Here is a 23,967-nt window from a genome sequence, read left to right as displayed (position 1 = left end):
CACAACTGTTTTAAGGATTATTTATTTAAATATTTATTGAATGCTCTACTGCACTTTGGACACCTGTTTTGATTCTTTTAATAATCAGTTATATTATTTACCAGTGTTATTTATTAAAGGTAGACTACAGTATATATAATTTATCAGTGTTATTTATTAGGAAAATTGATTTTTATGTTAATATATTTGGGGTGCAGAACGGATTAACTGGATTTCCATTATTTTCAATGGGGAAGTTTGTTCTAGATACGAGAAATTCGCTATACAAGCTCAGTTCTGGAACGAATTAAACTCGTATCTAGAGGTTCCACTGTATAAGATGGAGCAAGATTATTTAAGGCATTGTAAACCATATGGAGTATTTTAAAGTCAATTCTGAATGACACAGGTAACCAGTGTAGTGACATCAAAACTGGAGAAATGTGCACAGATTTTCTTTTCTTAGTTAGGATTCTAGCAGCTGCATTCTGCACTAGTTGCAAAAGATTTATGTCTTTTTGGGTAGTCCTGAGAGGAGTGCGTTACAGTAATCTAGTCGACTGAAAACAAAAGCGTGAACTAATTTCTCAGCATCTTTCAATGATACTTTTTTGAACTTTTGCTATATTTCTTAAGTGAAAAAATGCTGTTCTAGTGATCAGATTAATATGCGATTTAAAATTCAGGTTACAGTCAACAGTTACCCCTAAATTCTTTACCTCCGTCTTGACTTTTAATCCTAATGCATCAAGTTTATTTCTAATAACGTTATTATATCCATTATTGCCAATCACTAAAATTTCTGTTTTCTCTTTATTTAGCTTGAGAAAATTACTATTCATCCATTTAGAAACACAAGCAAAACATTGTGTTAGTGAAACAACAGAGTCGGGGTCATCAGGTGCTATTGATAAATACAGCTGCGTGTCATCAGCATAGCTGTGGTAACTCACGTTATGCCCCGAGATAATCTGACCTAACGGAACAACTAACAAAGAATTTTCTACCTGCCAGGTAGGATTCAAACCAATTTAAGACACTGCCAGTGAGGCCCACCCATTGACTAAGGCGATTTCTAAGAATATTGTGATCAATGGTGTCAAATGCGGCACTCAGATCTAAGAGGATGAGAACAGATAAATGGCCTCTGTCTGCATTTACCCGCAAGTCATTTACTACTTTAATGAGTGTAGTTTCTGTGCTGTGATTTGTTCAGAAACCCGACTGAAACTTATCAAGAAAAGCATGTTTATTGAGGTGGTCATTTAGCTGCATAATGACTGCCTTCTCTAGAATTTAACTTATGAAAGGCAGGTTAGAAATGGGTCAAAAATTTTCAAAAGCAGAGTGGTCAAGATTATTTTTCTTAAGTAGGGGTTAACTACAGCAGTCTGGGAAGACCCCAATATCTAATGACGAGTTTACTATGTCAAGAATGCTATCAATTAGCACGCCGATACTTCTTTGAAAAAACTTGTTGGTATTGGGTCAAGGACGCAGGAAGAGGGTCTCAGTTGAGAAATTATTTTATGTAAATCTATCCTAGTGAAAGAGTTTAATTTGTTTATAACGGAGTACTGGGGCTTAAGAGGATCCTTAGTGTTGGGGAGATATACTATATTATTTCTAATATCATTAATTTTTTGATTGAAAAATACAACAATAGCCTCACAAGATTCACTAGAAGTATTTTGGAGGCATTCCTTTGCGTTACCTGGGTTTAGCAGACGATCAATCGTAGAGAATAAGACTCTGGGATTACTAGCATTGCTATTTATAATTCTAGAGAAAAAGCAGCACCTCTCAAGTCTGACTGTGTTATTGTATTCTGTTATTTTAACCTTCAATATCTCATAGTGGATAATTACTTTAGTTTTTCTCCATTTACACTCAGCTCTACGGCATGTTCTCTTTAAATCAGACACTCTTTGGGTCTTCCATGGTATAACAATGCTAGAAGATTTTTTCTTTTCAGGTGCAACTATGTCAGCAGCAGCTCTCACCTTAGTATTAAATTTTTCCACTTTACTATTTACATTATCCTCGCTATTGTAGTTAACACTATAAACGGACTGGTTGCTTAGAATGTTTGTAAGTTTTAAAGCTGCTGATGAATCAAAGAAGCATTTTTTAACAATGTGCTTCTCATGAATGTTTTCTATCAATATTTCTAAATTAAATAGTAAAAGAAAATGGTCTGATAGACCAATATCAATGATCTGCTTTACATCAACTTTTAGTCCTTTGGTAATTACTAAGTCTAACGTATGACCTGCTTTATGTGTAGGCTGACTAACGAGCTGTCTCAAATCAAAAGAGTCCAGGAGGTTCATGAATTCTTTTACTTTTGGGTCACTATCGATATGAAAGTTAAAGTCGTCGACTATTAGGAGGGTGTCATAGTTCGTAATTATAATTGACACCAAGTCTGAAAATTCCTCAGAGAAAGATGCATTAAATTTAGGAGGTCTATACACGGATAATACTAGAAAGTGAGAAACTCCATGAATAACAACAGCAAGATACTCAAAGGACTTGAATTTACCAAAACTGACATCTTTACACTTTAACCGGCTCGAGTAAATGTTTGCTAAACCGCCACCTTTCTTTCCTTGGCGATCCGCACAAGTAGAGCTGTAATTCAGAGGTGCAGATTCAATTAAAACATCTGCACCATTTTAGCTAAGCCACGTTTCACTTAATGTAATAAAATCAATTTTCCTATCACTAATAAGATCGTTGATGAAAAACTTTTTGTTTGTTAATGCTCTAACATTTAATAGTGCCATATTTAATGTTTCGGAGGAGCAGAGCTGAATTTTATGTGCATTATGGGTTATTTGAAATAGAAATTAAGTTATTTTTATTAGCACCACTCTGTGCATATTTTTTATTTAATCTATAATCTGTTTTTATAGACTTAATACATTGTTCATCTAAAGGTGTAATTGTAATTAAATTATTCGTGTTTATACTGCACTGCCTAGATTTTTTACATGCATTGAGATTAGTTATTACAGTAGTAATGCAGTGCACTTTTACGGAAGACTTTGTTAAAGAATTATAATGTCCTAGCAAATCATTACGGAAAGGATTAGGAGTAGAAATAGACAGTCAAGAGAGACAAATTACCTTAGCGATGTTTTCGTAGAGGACCCGGGCACCGAATCTATTTGGATGCAGACCTTCCCACTTGAAGAAACGCGGCCTCTCCCAGAAGAGGTCCCAGTTGTCTATGAACCCGATGTTTTGATTCTCGCAGAAGCCTTTCAACCAGTTGTTTAATCCCAGCAGACGACTGTAGTATATGTTTGAATTTCTAGTTCATTACTAGTATGTATAACGCCATTACTGAATGATATGACTGATTTTTAGTTTAATATTCACATAAGGACATCAAATCTGTAGTTTGAGGAGTAAATCCTTTACTGGTCCTCTGTTGCAGGGCCATCTTAACATTATTATAGGCTCCCGGGCAAAGCAGTGCACTGGGCCCTTACCTACACAACCACTCAGCAAGTCACAACATACATAGATTAGCATGGGGCCCCTATGCTCGTGGGGCCCCCGGGCAACTGCCCAGTGTGCCCATGCATTAAGATGGCCCCGCTCAGTTGACCTCTTCTTTAAATACATGCCAAATACCAATGTCATCTGAAGCAGTGAAAATATGGTTCTGGAATGATGGCTTTATAGTTTCAAACAGAAAGCCATATATGAAACAGGCAAATAAAAATAAAAAGTTAACATGTGCAAATGAATACAGGCATTAGATCAGTGGCGGACCGTGCATTTCACACCTAGGCCTTCAGTAGTGCTCTGTCTGAATCAACCCGCCCCTCAAAAACTAATTTGTGGTTATAAAAACCATCTTAATATGCAGAAATACAGTATAAAGAGCCGTTGCATCGCAGATAGATAACTCCTGTAGCCACAATAAATGCCTTTATTGAATAGACAAACCAGGGGTGAACAAGTTCCTTTCTACTGCAGCTACAGCCCGCGACACACATAAAAAACATCAATAATAACTCATAAACTTGCAATATTATTTAGGAAAATCGCAACATTTTACTCACCAGAAATTCGGATTATTTGTAAACAAAATCCATCCTCCTCTCTTTCCTCAAAAACAGTTCAATTACTCTGTCGTACAGATTATCCATGCGCTTCAGTTCCATCACAAAGTGATGCTAATGCTGAAAGTCAAACCTGCCCTGTCGTATTTCTGGCATAAGTTTTAATTCGCTTTAGGGCTGAAAATGTCCGCTCGACAGAAGCAGTGGACACGGGAATGCTCACCGCCAAACATACCAATGTGTACAGCTGCCCCATGATGCTCTCATTCAGATTTTTATATTACACCATCCTATCCAATCAACGGGTCTGAATACGGTGACGTTGCCGTACGCCTGCTAGAGTGCCCTAGTGAAACCAACTCAAAATCTGATTGGTTGAAGCAACAGTTTAATCGACATTTATTTTGTGTTAGAGGGACTGCAGAACGGATTGTGAAGGCCTCCTGGCAGACTTCTTTGACTTTGACCCTGCCTGGCAACAAAAGATGGCTGAAATGTGATTGGTTAAATGCTTTAATACGAAAATACATGACTGGAAGCAGGGGCAGCACAACCATCGGAAAAGCTATGAAAGGAAGCGGACAGACTATTTGGAATTATTTAATAAGTATTCATGGACAAAATATAATTAACATCAGTTTGTGATTCAGATATTTTTTTAGGCCAGCAGAGAAGGCCTTGCAGGCCCTGACGGCCCGCCACTGCATTAGATAGAAGATGACTGGAAACATGTATTATGCTCAGCATCTCAGAGTTGTATTTTTTCTGTTGCTGACGACACTGTTGTTTGGTATATAGTGAAGAAGACAATTGAGAACCTGTAAGGCACTCGTTTCTCAAACTACACACTCTGATGTCTTTATCCTCTTATGCAGTTGCCCATCTGAGCCTTCCCCTTCTTTTTCTGTCCTGGTTAAGTCCAGTTCGCATACTTCTCTCAAGACAGTAATAGACATATTTATATATATATATTATAAGTCTCTTGGCAATCTGTCATATGGAATAACCTTTCAGCAAAAAAAAAAAAAAAATAGACTGAAATGTTGATTGAGAAAGCTGTATTTTATTTTGGCCATTTTTGAACGTAGAACTGAACTTTAGGAATGCCAGTACCTTGTAACACAAGTGAACAGGATAACAGGTTTTAGTGGTGCTAATGCAGTTGGAAATGTTTCTCTAATAACCAATTATCATAATACATGATTAAGGATAAGTTAAGGGAGTTTACCAAAAGGAGACTGAAAGAATTGCTGCTGCAAATAGGGATTTACAACCATATGCGGATATAAATTAAAATTAGTCTTTTCAAGCAGCAATAACCATTATACACCCCAGTAATGCCTTTGCTATATCTGTATTTAATTTAATTATTTCTTGATAAAAGGTATCAGTTCTAATAAAAACATTACAATTTCTGGGTGAGTCCCAAACATTTGACCTGTACTGTATATTGGCCTAAATTACAAATAAAGGTGTCAAAGGTTTTCTTACTGAATCCACTGCCCTGCGTGTTACTCTACAAAACTTTTTGTTCTTTTTCACAAAAATGCTTCCTAAGCTATCTAAAACTTTCTAAACAAAACTAATCTGAAAAACCTGAGTCATGGGGATATGTTCACAACATTAATTTATTTATCCAGTTTGTTATCTGCTTATTCGGTTCAGGGTCGCTCTCAGTCAGGTAGGAATCAGTTCTGGACAAATGGCCAGTCTGTTGCAGAGCACACTTGTGCACATATACACTAACTCATGCTGAGCCAATTTATAGTCTGCAATTAAGCTAACATACACGTCGTTAAGATGTGCAAGAACAATATACTACACTAAGGCTGATATAATTTCGAAGTACCTAGATAATCGCAATTACATTTATATAGTTTATTAATTATGTGTCTAACAGAAGTTCAGCTTGAGCATTCTGTTGCAAAGAATATTACAAACATTTGTTTAGATGGCTTTATTCGTGTTGTACTGAACTTTATCCTGTATTGGCATAGTTTAGTATAACGGTTACCATTATAGCTTTGTTAATTTGTGTCTTTATTTATCTCTTTTGCAGTTTGGATATGTCAAGTTTGCTGCACATATCTACTAAACTTGAAAGCTATCGAGTTCTGATTTATAAAGATCTCATTGCAAAACTGCTGAGAAACCTAAAAGTTACAAGTGAATTTTCACCAGCAGCAGAAAAAAGGCTTAAAAGTGTTTTAAATGGACAGTTAATGGGAATGGAGGGTAAACTGAAAGAGGAACACGTTGCAAGGATGGCAGCCTTAGCTGCAGAATTTAATTTGGAAACTCGAGAAGAAATGGAAAGAGAGCACAGGAAGGTGGCCAAAGAAAAGGAGAAAGCAGAACAGCTCTTTAAACACATGAATCAGCAGGTATGTACTGATTTATTTTTTGTACCCTTCACTTTAATACAATGTATTCATATATGTCACTCTTTACTGAAGACAGATTCAAGTAGCTTATTGTACACATTGTAAATGTGTAAATATAAAATAGTAACAAAAATCACATCATTGTGCAAGACCTACATAAGTAACATATGTTTAAATGAACAACTCAATAGCCCCTGGTAAAATGTTATTGAAACTGATATAATGCAATAGACTTTTTTACTCACAGAAGATTAGGCTAATAGAAGATTATTTTTTTTTTTTTTTGCATTTTAAATATTTATTTTATTAATTTTCATTATAATCATTCCATACAAACAGATCAATTTATAACCCAACAAATTTGAAAACAAATCAAACCCCACCCCTGAGAAGGAGAGCTTAGCTAAAGGAAAATTTCTTTAAGCTTTTTAATAAGGCAACATTAGACAAAAGAAGGGGAGAAGTAAATATCTATATAAATAAGAGATGGAGAAGGGAGTTAAATGCAATAATAGTTATTTCTCTTATTCTAAAATAATATTGATTAAATCCTGCCATGTATTGAAAAAATTTTGTACAGATCCTCTAACTGAAAATTTGATTTTTTCCAATTTCAAATAATATAAAACATCGGTTTCCCACTGACTTATAAGAGGAGAATTAGGATTCTTCCAATTTAACAAAATAAGTCTGCGTGCCAAGAGTGTAGTGAATGCAATCACCGTTTGCTTGTCCTTCTCCAATTCCAGTCCATCTGGAAGGACACCAAACACAGCTGTTAGTGGGTTAAGAGGGATTGTGATACTAAGGCTGTCTGAGAGGCACTTAAAAATTTTTGTCCAAAATGATGTTAGTTTGGTGCAGGCCCAGAACATGTGACCCAGTGAGGCAGGAGCTTGGTTGCAGCGCTCGCAGGTTGGATCCTGGCCTGGAAACATTTTGGACAGTTTTAAGCGAGACAGATGAGCTCGATATATAATTTTTAGTTGAATAATTCTATGCTTTGCGCATATAGAACTCGAGTGAATTCTCTGCTTTGCTACCTTCCACTCCTTTTCTGATATATTGATTAAGAGATCTTCTTCCCAATGTCCTCTTGGGTCTTTGAAAGGTAGGGACTCTAATAAGATTTTATATATTGCGGAAATAGTGTTTGTTTCCTCGGAATTGAGCAGTATTTTTTCCAGCATTGTGGAGGGTGCAAGGTGGGGGAAATCGGGCAATTTCTGTTTAACAAAATTTCTAATTTGAAGATAGTAAAAGAAATGTGTAGCTGGGAGGTTGAATTTTGAACGTAATTGTTCAAAAGATGTAAATATGTTGTCTATATAAAGATCTCTGAGCATTTTAATCCCAAAACTTTTCCAGGTATTAAAAACTGGATATACTTGCGAAGGTTGAAAGAGGTGGTTCCCTTGCAGAGGTGCCACTGATAAAAGATTTTCCATCTTAAAATGCTTCCTAATTTGGTTCCATATTCTGAGTGAGTAAAGCACAATTGGGTTATTAGTATATTTGTGATAACTTTCATTTATTGGAGAGCAGAGCAGGGAATATAAAGAAGTGCTACAGGATTTTACTTCTATTGCAGACCAAGCCTGGGTATGTGCATTTATTTGTGTCCAGGTTTTTATGGCTTGTATGTTTGCTGCCCAGTAATAAAACTGAAAATTAGGTAAAGCCATGCCACCTTCTGCCTGAGGTCTTTGTAGGGTCGCTCTTCAGATACGTGGGTGTTTTGAGTTCCAAATGAATGAGGTTATTATTGAATCTAACTGTTTAAAAAACGATTTATTGATATATATTGAAATGTTTTGAAATAAAAAGAGAAGTTTAGGAAGGATATTCATCTTAACAATGTTAATTCTTCCGGCTAGAGTGAGATGAAGGGTTGACCATCTATGCAAGTCTTGCTTAATTTTTTCCATACAGACGCCAAAATTTTGTTGATAAAGAGCTTTATGTTTACTTGTGATATTTACCCCTAGGTATTTAAACTGATCTGCTATGGTAAAAGGTAGGGTGTCTAATCTAATATTATATGCTTGTGAGTTCACTGGAAAGAGTATACTTTTATTCAGATTAATTCTAAGACCAGATATCTTTTGAAATTCTGTTAGTGCTGTTAAAACAGCAGGGACAGTGTTTTCTGGGTCCGATATATATAAGACCATATCATCTGCATATAGAGAAATTTTCTGTTCCAGTCCTTCTCTGACAATCCCCTTTATCTGATAAGAATTTCGGCAGTGAACCGCCAGTGGTTCAATAGCGATTGCAAACAACAGTGGCGACAAGGGACATCCTTGTCTGGTACCACGTTCTAGTTTAAAGTAGTCTGAGCAAATTTTATTAATACAAACTGAAGCTTCTGGACTGGTATACAGTAGTTTGATCCAAGCACAAATATTTGGGCCAAACCCAAATTTCTCCAATGCAGTGAAAAGGTAATTCCATTCGATCATGTCAAATGCCTTTTCTGCGTCTAATGATAGTAATATTTCTGGGGTGTTTGATTTTGCTGGTGAATATATAACATTAGGCGGCACGGTGGCACAGTGGGTAGCGCTGCTGCCTCGCAGTTGGAAGATCTGGGGACCTGGGTTCGCTTCCCGGGTCCTCCCTGCGTGGAGTTTGCATGTTCTCCCCGTGTCTGCGTGGGTTTCCTCCGGGCGCTCCGGTTTCCTCCCACAGTCCAAAGACATGCAGGTTAGGTGGATTGGCGATTCTAAATTGGCCCTAGTGTGTGCTTGGTGTGTGGGTGTGTTTGTGTGTGTCCTGCGGTGGGTTGGCACCCTGCCCGGGATTGATTCCTGCCTTGTGCCCTGTGTTGGCTGGGATTGGCTCCAGCAGACCCCCGTGACCCTGTGTTCGGATTCAGCGGGTTGGAAAATGGATGGATGGATGGATATATAACATTAAACAAGCGTCGGAGATTTGAAGATAGATGTCGGCCTTTAATAAATCCAGTTTGATCTTGTGATATTACCGAGGGCAGCACTTTCTCCATCCTTCTAGCTAGGATTTTGAGAGTATCTTAACATCATTATTCAGGAGTGAAATTGGTCTATATGATGCACATTGTAACAAGTCCTTATTTTGTTTAGGCTAATAGAAGATTTAGACAATAAAAATGGAGGAGAGAAAAACAAACCTCTATTTGCAAGAAGCCTAGAGAAAAATCTGATTTCCACAGTCCTTTGAAATAGGAAAAGCTACAGAATTTATGCCCACTGGCCATCCTGGAAAATTCTACAATTTGATATGACTGAAGTCCATAAACAAGGGCATGTAATTCCACAGGGAGGGTATTGAAAGAAATACAACATGGAAGGGAGTTCTTCACAGATGGTGGAAATATTTGTCAAATTTTTCCAGTAAGTCACTCAAGGGTTCTCTAAACTATTGATGTGATTCTTATGCCTGGATTTAAATGGTGATACCAATGGATCACCCCTTATCCTGGTAGACAATTTATTGCAATGTTTAAAGGGGCACACTTTATGTAAGGGCTCTGCTTCTCGAGGAAGTCTTATACAGTAATCCCTCGCTACTTCGCAGTTCACTTTTCGCGGATTCACGACTTCGCGGGTTTTTAAATACAAGTGATTGCCCGCCTATCGCGGAAGTTATGTTCCAGACCCATCAGCAACAGGAGAAAATCCGCGATATAGAAAGACCATATAAATAAACATTTTTATAGTTTAAGCCTTAAAATACCCATCCCACATGCTTTAAACACATGTAAACTTATAAAACACACTTTGTTAACACATATGATATGTGGATGTCGGGCTAAGGATATGAGTAACATCTTACTATTATAAAACATTTTAACTTCACGCAAGACAAGACAGTGAGACAGGAAAATTGGTGATATACAGGCTTTTAAATTATTGACAGGCAGAGCGACAAGCAGCACAAAGCCAGCACAAAGTCTACTTCTCCTTAGCGTTCATTCAGCTCCCCACCCCCTTGACAATGCGAAGTGGCAGGAGCATACTGCGCCTCCGGGGAGGGGGGTTTGAGCGAACGTGCATTCAGCCTCCACACACCCCCACTCCTCCTCATCCTTCCGAACGCGCAGAGCGACAAGCAGGCATTTTGGCAGAAGCAGCACAAAGTCCATTTCTGCTCAGCGTGAGTTCAGCTGCCCCCCTTCACAAAGCGAGTGCAGACACATCGACGTCTGATCGCTGCGTGCAGTGTGCAGTGTTGGTCTGCAGTGTTTAAGAATGCAGAAAGTGTTTAAGAGCATAGGAAGTGTTTATAAGAGTGTGGGAAAGGTTAACAAGAGAGTGAGAAAGGTTTATAAGAGTGTGGGAAGGGTTTATAAAACCTTACAATATGTATAAATAATAAAATAAATATAGGGCTACTTCGCGGATTTTCACCTATCGCGGGGGGCTCTGGAACGTAACCCCCGCAATAGGTGAGGGATTACTGTACTGTATTACATTGCAATTTTCTTTAGACAGGCATCTTATAATAGTGTATGCTCTAAAATCAACACATTATCATTTTAAATTTAGGGTAGCATGATGGTGAAGTGGTTAGTGCTGCTGCCTCACAGATGTAGCCTGCTGGTTTTATATCCCTCTCCCTGTCTTTGTCTGTGTAAAGTTATTTTGTTTTCCCAGTGAAAGTATGAGTTTTCTGTGGGTGCTCTGTTTTTCCTTCCTTATCCAAGAAAGGCCTGTGTTAGGTTGGAAATTGTAAATTAACTTTGGGAGCTTGTGCATGAGTGGACCCATCGAGGACTGTCTTGCACCCAAATCTTTTAGGGTTGGATCTGCCTCCTTGTGACTTTGCATTAAGGGGTTAGAAAATGTCCTGTTTATAACCTTTGCAATGCAGTGGGGGGTTCATGAACATTTACTGTACACCTTTATATTTAGAAGAAAGTTTTCATAGTTTCCCTCTAAACTTAATGGAAAAGCCATATAGAAGCTTACATATTTAAACATTCTCAGTTCAAGTAATGACCTTTCAGACAGCATTTTGAATTAAGTGGAAGCAGGAAACAGATTAGTTGCATCAGCCTTTGAGTAAAACATTCCCATACTTGAATATTCTTAACATAAATACAGAAATTAACTTATTTGTATCCTGCACACAGAAAAGAAGGCCTATTTCTTAGCTAGAAAAAGATGGTCTTGGGTTGTGCAGTAATATGAATAGTAAAGGATAGATTGGTGTGAAAAGTAACACCTACTGTAAAGAACATGCAGGTTAAGGAAACCTAATGTTCATGCTCTGTGAGTTAATAGTTGACATTATCTTGTTACCGTCTGCATAATTTCTACCTGCTAATTGAATTTCTAAAGTTAAGTATTAGTAATTGTCACTGTTTAAATTTTTTAACTCACTGAAGGAATCAAGGACACAGTTGGAAAAACCTTTTAGTGAAAGTGAAATTTGTTACAGAGAAGCACAACAAATTTACAGAAATGAAGATAACACTATGCAGAATGCAAAAACAAACCATAAAATTATTTAGAAGTTTTTTTTTTAATGTGGGATGTAGGTATTTTCTGTTTTCAACTTAAAATGTGTGATGCAGGACAGTACACCCCCAAAATTTACGGGGATTACGTTCCTAGAGCACCCGCGAATTGTGAAAAACTGCAACTTTTAGATTAAAAAATGCCTTTTAAATGCCTGTTTTTATAGTTTAAACCCTAAATTTGCCCCCAAAGCACTTTAATTTCATTGCAAACACAGCTTCCATTAATGCATTACCTAAAAAAGAATGTAAAGGTAAACCGTCTACTGTAGTACTGTACTGCTATGTCTCCCGCGGTGCTAGAACGTAAAATACTGATGTCACCACTATACATACTGTAATTCATGCAAGCACTTTTTCTTTGGTATGCGCTGTCGTTTTCTTTGTTATAGATAGATAGATAGATAGATAGATAGATAGATAGATAGATAGATAGATAGATAGATAGATAGATAGATAGATAGATAGATAGATAGATAGATAGATACTTTATTAATCCCAACGGGAAATTCACATACTCCAGCAGCAGCATACTGATAAAAAAAACAATATTAAATTAAAGAGTGATACAAATGCAGGTGAAACAGACAATAACTTTGTATAATGCTAACGTTTACCCCCCTGGGTGGAATTGAAGAGTCGCATAGTGTGGGGGAGGAACGATCTCCTCAGTCTGTCAGTGGAGCAGCCTGCTCAACGCCCGTTGCTCTGCCACAGATGTCAAACTGTCCAGCTCCATACCTACAATAAAGCCTGTCTTCCTCACCAGTTTGTCCAGGTGTGAGGCGTCCTTCTTCTTTATGCTGCCTCCCCAGCACACCACTGCGTAAAAGAGGGCACCTGCCACAACCGTATGATAGAACATCTGCAGCATCTTATTGCAGATATTGAAGGACGCCAGCCTTCTAAGGAAGTATAGTTGGCTCTGTCCTCTCTTGCACAGAGCATCAGTATTGGCAGTCCAGTCCAGTCCAGTTTATCATTCAGCTGCACTCCCAGGTATTTATAGGTCTGCACCCTCTGCACACAGTCACCTCTGATGATTAAGGGGTCCAGGAGGGGCCTGGGTCTCCTAAAATCCAACACCAGCTCCTTGGTTTTGCTGGTGTTCAGGTGTAGGTGGTTTGAGTCGCACCATTTAACAAAGTCCGTGATTAGGTTCCTATACTCCTCCTCCTGCCCACTCCTGATGCAGCCCATGATAGCAGTGTCGTCAGAGAACTGTCAGCTTGTCCCTAAGGAGCAGAGGTTGGATGGTGTTGAAAGCACTAGAGAAGTCCAGAAACATAATTCTTACAGCACAACTGCCTCTGTCCAAGTGGGAGAGGGGTCGATGTAGCATGTAGATGATGGCATCCTCTGCTCCCACCTTCTAATGGTATGCGAACTGCAGAGGGTCGAGGGCGTGGCGGACCTGTGGCTTCAGGTGGTGAAGCAGCAGCCGCTCCATGGTCTTCATCACATGTGACGTCAGAGTGACAGGTCGGAAGTCATTCAACTCACTAGGACGTGATACCTTTCGGACTGGGGTGATGCAAGATGTTTTCCAAAGCCTCGGGACTCTCCCCTGTTCCAGGCTCAGGTTGAAGATATGCTGTAGAGGACTCCCCAGCTCCAGCGCACAGGCCTTCAGCAGTTATGGCAATACTCCATCTGGACCCACTGCTTTGCTGGCACGCAGCCTCCTCAGCTCTCTATTTATCTGGGTTGCTATAATTATGGGTGGGGGGGAACTCTCTCCTATGCTGGTATCAGCAGAAGGAAGGGTGGAGGGTGCAGTACTCCGAAGTGAGAGTGGGTTAGGGTGGTCAAACCTGTTAAAGAAGTTGTTCATCTGGTTTGCTCTCTCCACGTCTCTCTCGATGGTGGCACCCCACTTCGAGCTGCAGCCAGTGATGTTCTTCATCCCATCCCACACTTCCTTCATGCTGTAATTCTGCAACATCTGCTCAAGCTTTCTCCTGTACTGCTCCTTTGCCGCCCTGAGCTGGACTCGGATTTCCTTCTGCACGCTCTTGAGCTCATGCTGATCACCGCCTTTAAAAGCCCTTCTCTTCTGGTTCAAAAGGCCCTTGATGTCACTTGTAATCCATGGCTTATTGTTAGCATAGCAACGTTCTGTTCTTACTGGAACTACAATGTCCATACAGAAGTTGATGTAGTCAGTAGTGCAGTCAACAACCTCCTCAATGTTCTCACTATATGATCCCTGCAGGATATCCCAGTCTGTAGTTCCAAAGCAGTCTCTCAGACCCTGCTCTGCCTCAAGGGAGTACTTCCTGAATGAATGTGTGGTTGTAGGTAGCTCCCTCACTCTTGGTTTGTAGTGAGGCTGAAGCAGAACCAGCTTATGATCTGCTTTCTCAAGCGCAGGCAGCGGGGTGGCGCTGTATACATCTTTAACGTTTGCATACAGTAGGTCAATAGTCCTATTTCCTCGGGTGTTACAATCCATGTATTGGGAGAAGGCAGGTAATGTTTTGTCCAGCGTCACATGGTTAAAGTCTCCAGCGATTAGCACAAGCGCCTCAGGGTGCTGTGTTTGCAATTTAGCAACAGCAGAATGGATGATGTCACCCGCTATCTCCATGTCCACCCGAGGAGGGATGTATACAATAACAACAATGACGTGTCCAAACTCTCTGGGCAAGTAATAGGGACGCAAACTTATGGCCAACAGTTCAATGTCCCTGCAGCAAGAGGAGATTTTTACGTTTACACGTCCAGAGTTGCACCACCTGGTATTCACATATAGAGCAAGTCCTCCTCCTTTCCACTTCCCGCAGGTATTTGCGTCTCTGTCCGCTCTAACTGTGAGTATAGTAAATACATAATAATTTAATTAAAATACAGTAAAATGTACAGGTACTCACCAATGATGAATGATATTGATGAAGATAAAGTAGCTGTGCAGTACGATGCAGAGGATTTACAACTCCTCGGGTGGTGCCTCTTCTTCAGGCGCTTAAAGAGGAGTTGTATCTTTGGATGGGTCTTCTTCTGGTGGGTTTAGTGCTGGCTTTTCTTTATAGGTTTCAGGAATATGCTGATGGGAAGTTGCTGTCGTTGTTTCTTCATGGTGGCGAGGAGCGTTTTATATGTCTGAATGGCAGCATTGATGCCATTATTAACTTTGAGAGCCCGAATCATATAGGGATCCCATGCTTCAATCATCCCTTATAACTCCTTCGATGTCTGAATAATCTGGGACAGACGTTCCAATGTCAGGCCATGCTCCTCCTCCTTTTGTGCTGGATCTGTCTCTTCCTCCTCCTCTTCGCTGGCAGACTTTGTTAACTCCAACAAATTCAACTCATCTTGAGTGATGTCGTCAAAACCTTCACCACCCAGTATCTTTGCCAGTTCCACAGCCTTGTCGACAGCATCATGCTGAATTTTTTCGGGTGATAAGCCCTAGTTGTCATGGACACACTCTGGCCACAGTTTCTTCCAGCAGTCATTGAGGGTTTCCTTTTTCATCTCCTTAAGAGCAGCTTGGATGACTGACAGGCACGTTGCGATTAATGTAAAATTCTCATCCGCATCTATTGCATCCACAAGGTATTGGAGAGAAATCCGGGAATAAAGAGCCTTGAAGGCACGGATCATGCCTTGATCCATAGGTTGGATGAGGGAGGTGGTGTTGGCAGGGAGGAAACAGTTTGACCTCCCTCGTAATACAAATCCAAAGGGTGGTCACCAACGTTATCCATAATAAGTAACACCTTGAAATCCATGCCCAAGTCGTGGAGGTACTCCTTGGCTTGAAGGATGAAGCACTGGTGAAACCAGTTTGAAGCAAGAATTTTGGTAATCCAGGCTTTAGGGTTGTGCATCCAGTAGACAGGCAGCAGCTTTTTGTTTTTAAGGGCTCTAGGGTTTGCTGATTTGTAGATGAGACCAGGTTTCATCATGTAACAAGTAGCATTGTCACACATAATAACTGTCACTCTGTCCTTCTATGCCTTAAACCCTGGAGCTTTGGCTTCTTCCTTCATGATATAAGTTCTGAACGGCATCTTCTTCCAGAACAAGCCAGTCTCATCCATGTTAAAAACGTGTTTGGGCTTGCATCCCTTCTCCTCTATGATGTGCCTAAATGTCTCTGGGTACTTCTCCGCGGCTTCTTTGTCAGCAGACGCTGCCTCTCCATGTAGAGAGATGCTTTTAATATTAAATCGTTTCTGAAAACGATCAAACTATTCCTTACTGCCTTGAAAATGTTCAGGCTCCGGTGCTGTTGATGATCCTGGTTACAGTTCTTCCGTACCTTCTACATTGTCTCCTGTAGCGAACTGCTGGTACAGTTTCCGTGCTTTCTCACAGATGATGTTACTGTCCAAGGGTATGTTCTTCTTCCTGCAGTCGGTGATCCACAATGCCAAGGCAGATTCCATCCTGATGATATTTTTATTTTTTATGGTCGTTACCTTTTTGGCATCGTTCTTCATTATGTAGCGTACGGTGCTTTTATTAATGTCATAATGGCGCCCTACTGCACCATAACTTTTTAGTTCCCGGAGCAAATCCAGTAGTTCAACCTTCTTCTGGAGTGTTTTAAACTTCTTCTGGCGCTTAGGCTCAGTGCCAGAAGCCTTAGAAGGTGCAGGGCGTTTCGGCAACATCTTGTGCGTTTAAGAATAACAAAATGAATAACAAAATGGAAAACACGAGGACACTCAGCTGGAGACGCGTCACAGGGGAGCAGCCAATCAGCAGCAAGGAGAAATGAATAACGGTCTCGGATTGGCAACTTTCACCATCCTAAACCGTGTTTCCCTCAGCGGTGGAAAACACAAGGACACTCAGCTGGAGACACGTCACAGGGCAGCAGTCAATCAGCAGCAAGGAGAAATGAATAACGCTCTTGGATTGGCTACTTTTACCATCCCAAACCGGGATACTGTAGGTTACTGTATCTTAAACAGTTTCAGTTATGTTCTTGCAATAATCATTATTGATTATCTTTTAAAATTGTAAAAAATGACAGCTTTGAGATTCTTGAATCTTTGTTACAGTCTGAAAGCTTGAATGAAAAAAGGGTTCTATTTCCATATAAAATATAATGTATTTTAATCTTGACATATCAGAAGTACTAAAGTCATTAAATTTTTAAATATAGACATTAAGGCATAGTGTGTTTCCCATTGTTACCATCGCAGCAGATATTAAGAGAATAAGCACCTCAGGCCTGGGTGTAGAATATAGACATACTAGCTGAAATACCTGGAGTTGCCTGGGAAGAAATAAAAGTGTTTTTTTTAATTGTTTGACAAAAATATAATTAAAAAAAAACTTTAAAAATAAAAATAAATTAGCAAACAGTTAATTAACAGACTCAGTAATGTGCTTCTGTTGTTTACTGAAGTGCCTTGTTATATACAATATTTTTAGTTTTTCCATCTTTAGCCAATATGTAAAGGTTCTTTGGACTTCCTATGCCTAACATGCCACATAAAGTTGTAAATATGAGAAACAGGCTGTGTTCAAATTGATTCCAGCAATTTTCAATGATTGTCCAAATAAAAAAGGAAGACTGCAAGGTTGAGTTTAGGGAGGAGGTGAGACAGGCACTGGGTGGAAGTGAAGAGCTAGAAAACTACAGCAGATGTAGTAAGGGTGACAGCAAGAAGAGCACCAAAGATACGATGTTTGCTCTGAGGGTGTTGATGGAGAAGTATAGAGAAGGCCAGAAGGAGTTGCATTGCGTCTTTGTGGACCTGGAGAAAGCATATGACAGGGTGTTTTGAGAGGAGCGGTGGTATTGTATGGGGAAGTCGGGAGTGGCAGAGAAGTACGTAAGAGTTGTACAGGATATGTACGAGGGAAGTGTGACAGTGGTGAGGTCTGCGGTAGGAGTGATGGATGCATTCAAGTTGGAGGTGGAATTACATCAGGGATCGGCTCTGAGCCCTTTCTTATTTGCAATGGTGATGGACAGGTTGACAGACGAGATTTGACAGGAGTATCTGTGGACTATGCTGTTTGCTGATGACATTGTGATCTGTAGCGATAGTAGGGAGCAGGTTGAGGAGCCCCTGGAGAGGTGGACATATGCTCTAGAGAGGAGAGGAGTGAAGGTCAGTAGGAACAAGACAGAATACATGCGTGTAAATGAGAGGGAGGTCAGTGGAATGGTGAGGATGCAGGGAGTAGAGTTGGTGAAGGTAAATGAGTTTAAATACTTGAGATCAACATTACAGAGTAATGGGGACTGTGGAAGAGAGGTGAAAAAGAGTGCAGGCAGGGTGGAATGGGTGGAGAAGAGTGTCAGGAGTAATTTGTGACAGACGGGTATCAGCAAGAGTGAAAGGGAAGGTCTACAGGACTGTAGTGAGACCAGCTATGTTATATGGGTTGGAGATGGTGGCACTGACCAGAAAGTAGGAGACAGAGCTGGAGGTAGCAGTGTTAAAGATGCTAAGATTTGCACTGGGTGTGACGAGGATGGATAGGATTAGAAATGAGTACATTACAGGGTCAGCTCAAATTGGACGGTTGGGAGAAAAAGTCAGAGAGTTGAGATTGCGTTGGTTTGGACATGTGCAGAGGAGAGATGCTGGGTATATTGGGAGAAGGATGCTGATGATAGAGCTGCCAGGGAAGAGGAAAAGAGGAAGGCCTAAGCGAAGGTTTTTGGATGTGGTGAGAGGACATGCAGGTGATGGGTGTTTAACAGAACAAGATGCAGAGTATAGAAAGATATGGAAGAAGATGATCCACTGTGGCAACCCCTAACGGGAGCATCCGGAAGAAGAAAAAGAAGATTAAATTAAAGGACAGCACAGATGTTTGAGAGTAAAACAAAATTTGTTATATACTGTTAAATCCTTTGACTTTATAGTAACCATGGTTTAGGGTGTACTCAAAAAAGACAGTAAATGCTATGCAGTTCTGCTTATATTTTATGAGATGTGAAATGCATTTTGCAATATCATGCCTGAAATCCATTTTACTTAAAGGGAAGCTAAAGCATGATATTGTTTTGGCTGTTGGGTCTGTGGAATCTTAGCATGGGTTCAATAGTGTCTTACATGAGACATCATCACACTAATGATCATTATAGTGGTTTGATTTTCTTTCTGTGGACAAGTGAAATGAATCAGTCCTTTAGTAAATCTTTCTTTTTCTGTTATGAGACGGAATAAAATTGACAGCAATGACATCTATGGACATGCTTTCCTCAAACAGAGATGATATTTTAATTATTCTGATCTATTCCTAGCTTTACAGAATGAAACGCCATTATTCCATTGTGTAAGGGTTAGGTGGGTTAGGATTCTTTCAATTGCGCAAGATAAGATAGCAGGTCAGCTACCACAATAGATTATTCATTAAGCACAATTTGCAATTGCGTAATAACCCTAACACTGCTGTAAATTAGGTAGATGTTATTGTGATTCCAGGTTCGATGAATGTACGTCTGAGGAATAAGTCAAGATTATTTTCAAAATAGGTCTCAGCAGAGGATATTCCTATAGCAGGTATTTTGTCTTGATAAGAGTCCTAGGTGACCCAGTTATTCTGATTATTGTGTGGACGTTAATAAAATGCCTCAAATCTCATACTTTTATCCTTCATATGTTACAGCACCTTTTATACCTATGCCTTCAAGCAATGCAATAGAGCAACAGAAGAAACAGGAGAGAATGTTACACTTTTAATTAATTATTTATTATAGATAATACGCCCACATTATACACAATCAGAGTGCAATGTGAGTGTTGGTTACAAACCTATATAACCTGATGGTGCTGACTGTGTTGTTTCAGCAGGCGCAATAACTTTTAGTTACATTCAATTCTTCCTGGTCAGTTCATCATCTGCACAGGTCCAGGCAGCCTTTCTATCTCAGCAGGTTCCCTGGGCCTGTGCAGATGATTTTTTAAATGCAACTATACGTTCTTTGTCCACCTGAAACCACACATCTAGCATTATCAGGTTGTATGGTTTTGGTTTGGAAAGCCACAATCTATTTGCTTGTAAGTAAAATTTATTACCTATAAATATATATAGCTGCTTGATACTTTATCTAATTGACTGAGGTTATGATGTAGAAGGTACGTAAGTATGAGATGCTGATCAACCTAATCTGACAAGAGCAGATAGGATTTAAGACATTTTGTTAAAGTCTACATAATAAAGAGTATAAAGGGGAAAATATGTTCACCTAGAACTCTATACAACAGAACAATCCCAATTGCTATGATGTCATGACAGGATAATGTTAACATCCATAACCAAGTTTCCACTAAAAATTCTGTTTCATTAATTGTATGCCACCATTAGTAAAGACTAGTACAGTGATCCCTCGCTATATCGCGCTTCGTCTTTCGCGGCTTCACTCCATCGCGGATTTTAAATGTAAGCATCGCGGATGTCTGCGGTCTACAGTACGTGTGCTTCCTCAGTTGATTTGCCCATTTGAATTGAAACAAGGGACGCTATTGGTGGATGGCTGAGAAGCTACCAAATCAGAGCATGCGGTTAAGTTCCTGTGTGCTGCTGATTGGCTCAGCGACGGAGTGCTGTATTAACCAGGAAGTACTAATCTCACTCATTCAGAATTAACGTGCACAAGCGCCAACAGAAGATGCAAATGATTGCAGAAAAGGTAAAAGTTTTGGATATGTTGAAGGAAGGAAACAGCTACACCGCTGCAGGACACCATTACAGCATAAATGAGTCCACGATTCTTTTTAATTAAAAAGGAGGAAAAGCATATAAGATCTACGGCCGCAGTGTCTTTTAACCAGGGCACAAAATGAGTTGCAAGTGGACGTTGTAAGGCAGTAGTCTCGATGGAACCTGCTTTAGGGATTTGGATTGAAGAGTGATGGAAGAAGAACAACGGCGGTGCAAAACAGTCGCCTGAAGAGGCTCCTTTAGAAGAGTTGTAACGCTATCCTTTGTTGTGCAGTAAAATTAAACTCATCGTTATCGGACAAGTCGTCGTGTCATTGTTGGTGAGTAACCATAATTAATTATTTACATACAATACTTATTACATGTACATAGTTTAGTGTCACTGTACACACATTTTATTGTATACAATTTTTCTTGCATTGTACGTATTTATTGATGGTGGCCTGTCTGTCGTAATGGCTGTAACATATGTGATATCGGAGACACTCGATATCTTTAAAATAATATTTAGGTTTTACTGTATGTAAACTGTGTTTACATACATAATTTCAACGAATCTTACCTAATATCTAAGAGAATACAAAGGGTTTATGCTGTATAATTGTGCGTGAAATGTTATAATAGTTTGGGAGATTTTATAAGGGCTTAAAATATATAAAAATAACCACATGAACATATGGTTTCTACTTCGCGGATTTTCTTATTTCGCGGGTGGCTCTGGAACGCAACCCCTGCGATGGAGGAGGGATTACTGTACATTTTGTTTTTTATATTTACCAAAATCTGAGTTTTCAAATCTGGTATGACCTTTCTTGTCACTGTAGTCCACATAAACACTTTTATGTTTGAGATCATAGTTCTCCAACCAAGAAATTACTACCTAAGCACAAGAAATCAGATTCTACATAACATGACTCATTCTTTAATTTTATAGCTTTCCTTACCTTTGGGTGTCCAACAAAGTGTCCCAGGGTTTCCACCTTTACATGCACCAATCACTTTGCATTTTATGAGCAGCATTTAGTATTTTTGTGCAAGGTGATTTTCCATCCATCCATCTATCCATCTATTTTCTGCCTCCTGTCTGGTTCTGGGTCATGGGGGCAGCAGTATAAGAAAAGATGCCCAGATATCCCTTTTCCCTGCCAGCTCCTCCAACTCCTCTGTGGGAATACCAGGCCAGCTGAGAGTAACAGTCCCTCCAGTGTTTCCTGTGTCTTTCCCGTGGCCTCCTTCCTGTTGGACATGCCTGAAACACCTACACAGGGAGGCATCCTAATCAGATGCCTGAACTGGGTCCTTTCAATGTGGAGGAGCAGCTGCTGTACTTTAAACTCCCAAATGTCTGCTCTTCTCACCCTACCTCTAATGCTGAACCCCGAAAAACTGTGAAGAAAACTCATTTTTACCACTGTACAGTACAGTACTGCTGCAAGTTTGTTATGCTTGGACACATTTGTTTTAGATTTATATGAGTATGTGAGAATTTCAAGTTTAAAAAACGGTGCCCAGATTTTGCATTTTGTGAGCAGCTTTCAGTATTTTTATGCAAGGAGATTATCATCTTGACAAAATTCTGTACATTTGAACTGTGTATTTAATGATATTGGTTGATAGGGTTGGGGGTAATTTTGAAATAACCACACCCTAGTTAATGCTTTCCCACATTTCAAAACTGTTTTTTTGGATGGTTTACCATTTGTAACAAGTTATTCTCCATATACAGTATATGTAAATTCAATGAAAAAATAATTTTGGCTTTTAGCTATTTTTGTTTGTCCAGGGGACATTACTGCAGTATAAAAAAATTATATAGTCAAAATGTAAAAATAGAATAGTTTTATTTCATTTCTGTTATTTTTTGTTTATTCTTAGTTTTGCTTGGTCACATTTATGGCATTTATGTATAAATGTTTTAGGTATAAAAATGACTCCAAGGTTAGAGTTTGCATTATACTGTCCAATATCATACTTCATGAATTATAAATTATGCAGCATATTTAAAATTATAATGTACAGTACATTATAAAAATGCAGGGCACTTTTCTCTTGGTTTTAGTTTTCTGTTTGTATTTTTTGCATTCTGATCTTAAAACTTTGATATTTTATGTGTAAAAATGTCATCAGTTTTTTGGAAACAAAATTGAATTGATATTATAAATATATTTCTAATAAATGATTATTTTTTTTGTGTTGTTCACACTAGATGGCACTGGAATGCAACGTTCTGTTAGATACACTACACAAATTAGATCAACGGCATCTGCAACATTCTTTGTTGGTTAGGCATGAAGAGGCATCTGCAAAAGTCCAGAGGCAGATTATGGTTTTCCGCAGAGTGGAGCTTCACAAGATCTTCTTTGAAGAAGTAGAAGAAATGACAAAAATGGGAGAGTTGGAGAAGAATGTGGCCAAAAAGCTGTTACATGTTTATTTATCCAGACAGGTGACTATAACTTTTCTAATTTTAACTTTTGCATTGAAAAATAAGTGTGTAGATACAGTATATATTGTATTTTCAAATGTTTGAACTTTCTCTGCATTACTGTGCTTATTTGAGTTTCATGTTGCAGCCCATCCGCAGATGTTGCTAAGGTATCCTTCGTGAAATTTTGCTTTGTACTCCATATATATTAAACTAACGTAAGATCTATGCACAGGGAAAAAGTGTGCGTCTAGAAGTGCACACGCAACTGAAGGGCATGGAACAGAGGAAAGGTGTGTGGTTTGTTTGTGCAGCATCTAAATTGGAAAGTGTGAGTGTAAGGGTGTATGTGTGTGTGCGTATGTCCATTGCATGCAATGCTTTTGTGATAGTGCCTAACCCCCTTAACCTTGAATATGTCCAAATAATTGGAGTGAAGACAGAAACACTTAAAGTGCAAGCTTCCATTAAAGAGAACTTTCAACACTTGCCTCTTACAAGTAAACCTTTACCTGCCACTGCTGAATCAGCAGGAGTTGGTGTTTAATTCAGTGGATTAAATGAAAAAGTTAAAAATAAAAGTCCCAACAGCACACCTGCCAGTCCAAAAAAAAAACTAAACACAACAATAGCAAATCTTAATTACTTATAATTTTCCTTGCCAAGCTATGTCATAATGAAGAATAATCAGCCTCCAAGAAACCCCCAGACTTAGATTATAGTCTTACTGCCACAAAGCAGGTGGCTTTAAAGCTGAAGTATATCTTCTAGGTTATTTTTGTAAATGGAAAAAACACATATTTGCCTTTCCTTTACATCAGACGGTATTCATATATCCAAAGACATAAAAACACCCTGCTGAACCATCTACATTCCATTAAATAAAGTTATAAAAACAGATACAAAGAGTGACATAAGTAAATTGATTGTGCTGAATGAAAAGGACTT

The 23,967-nt window shown here is 39.1% G+C and overlaps 1 protein-coding gene across 2 annotated transcripts in view; it reads left to right on the top strand.

The window, feature by feature from the left end:
- LOC114652773 (limbin-like) overlaps positions 1–23,967 on the top strand; it is a 197,653-nt gene that overhangs the window by 90,728 nt on the left and 82,958 nt on the right. For both annotated transcript variants that reach the window (XR_007935127.1, XM_051928206.1), the window contains exons 10-11: positions 6,118–6,442; positions 22,801–23,040. Coding sequence is in view for 1 of the 2 variants with exons in the window: in XM_051928206.1 (XP_051784166.1) it covers positions 6,118–6,442; positions 22,801–23,040 (565 nt within the window). In the remaining variant the exon portion in view is untranslated. The remainder of the gene's footprint in view (positions 1–6,117; positions 6,443–22,800; positions 23,041–23,967) is intronic.

The sequence above is a fragment of the Erpetoichthys calabaricus genome, chromosome 5 (assembly GCF_900747795.2).
Source record: "Erpetoichthys calabaricus chromosome 5, fErpCal1.3, whole genome shotgun sequence".
In the NCBI taxonomy this organism is placed as follows: Eukaryota; Metazoa; Chordata; class Cladistia; order Polypteriformes; family Polypteridae; genus Erpetoichthys; species Erpetoichthys calabaricus.
This window is presented reverse-complemented; position numbering and strand designations above follow the sequence as displayed.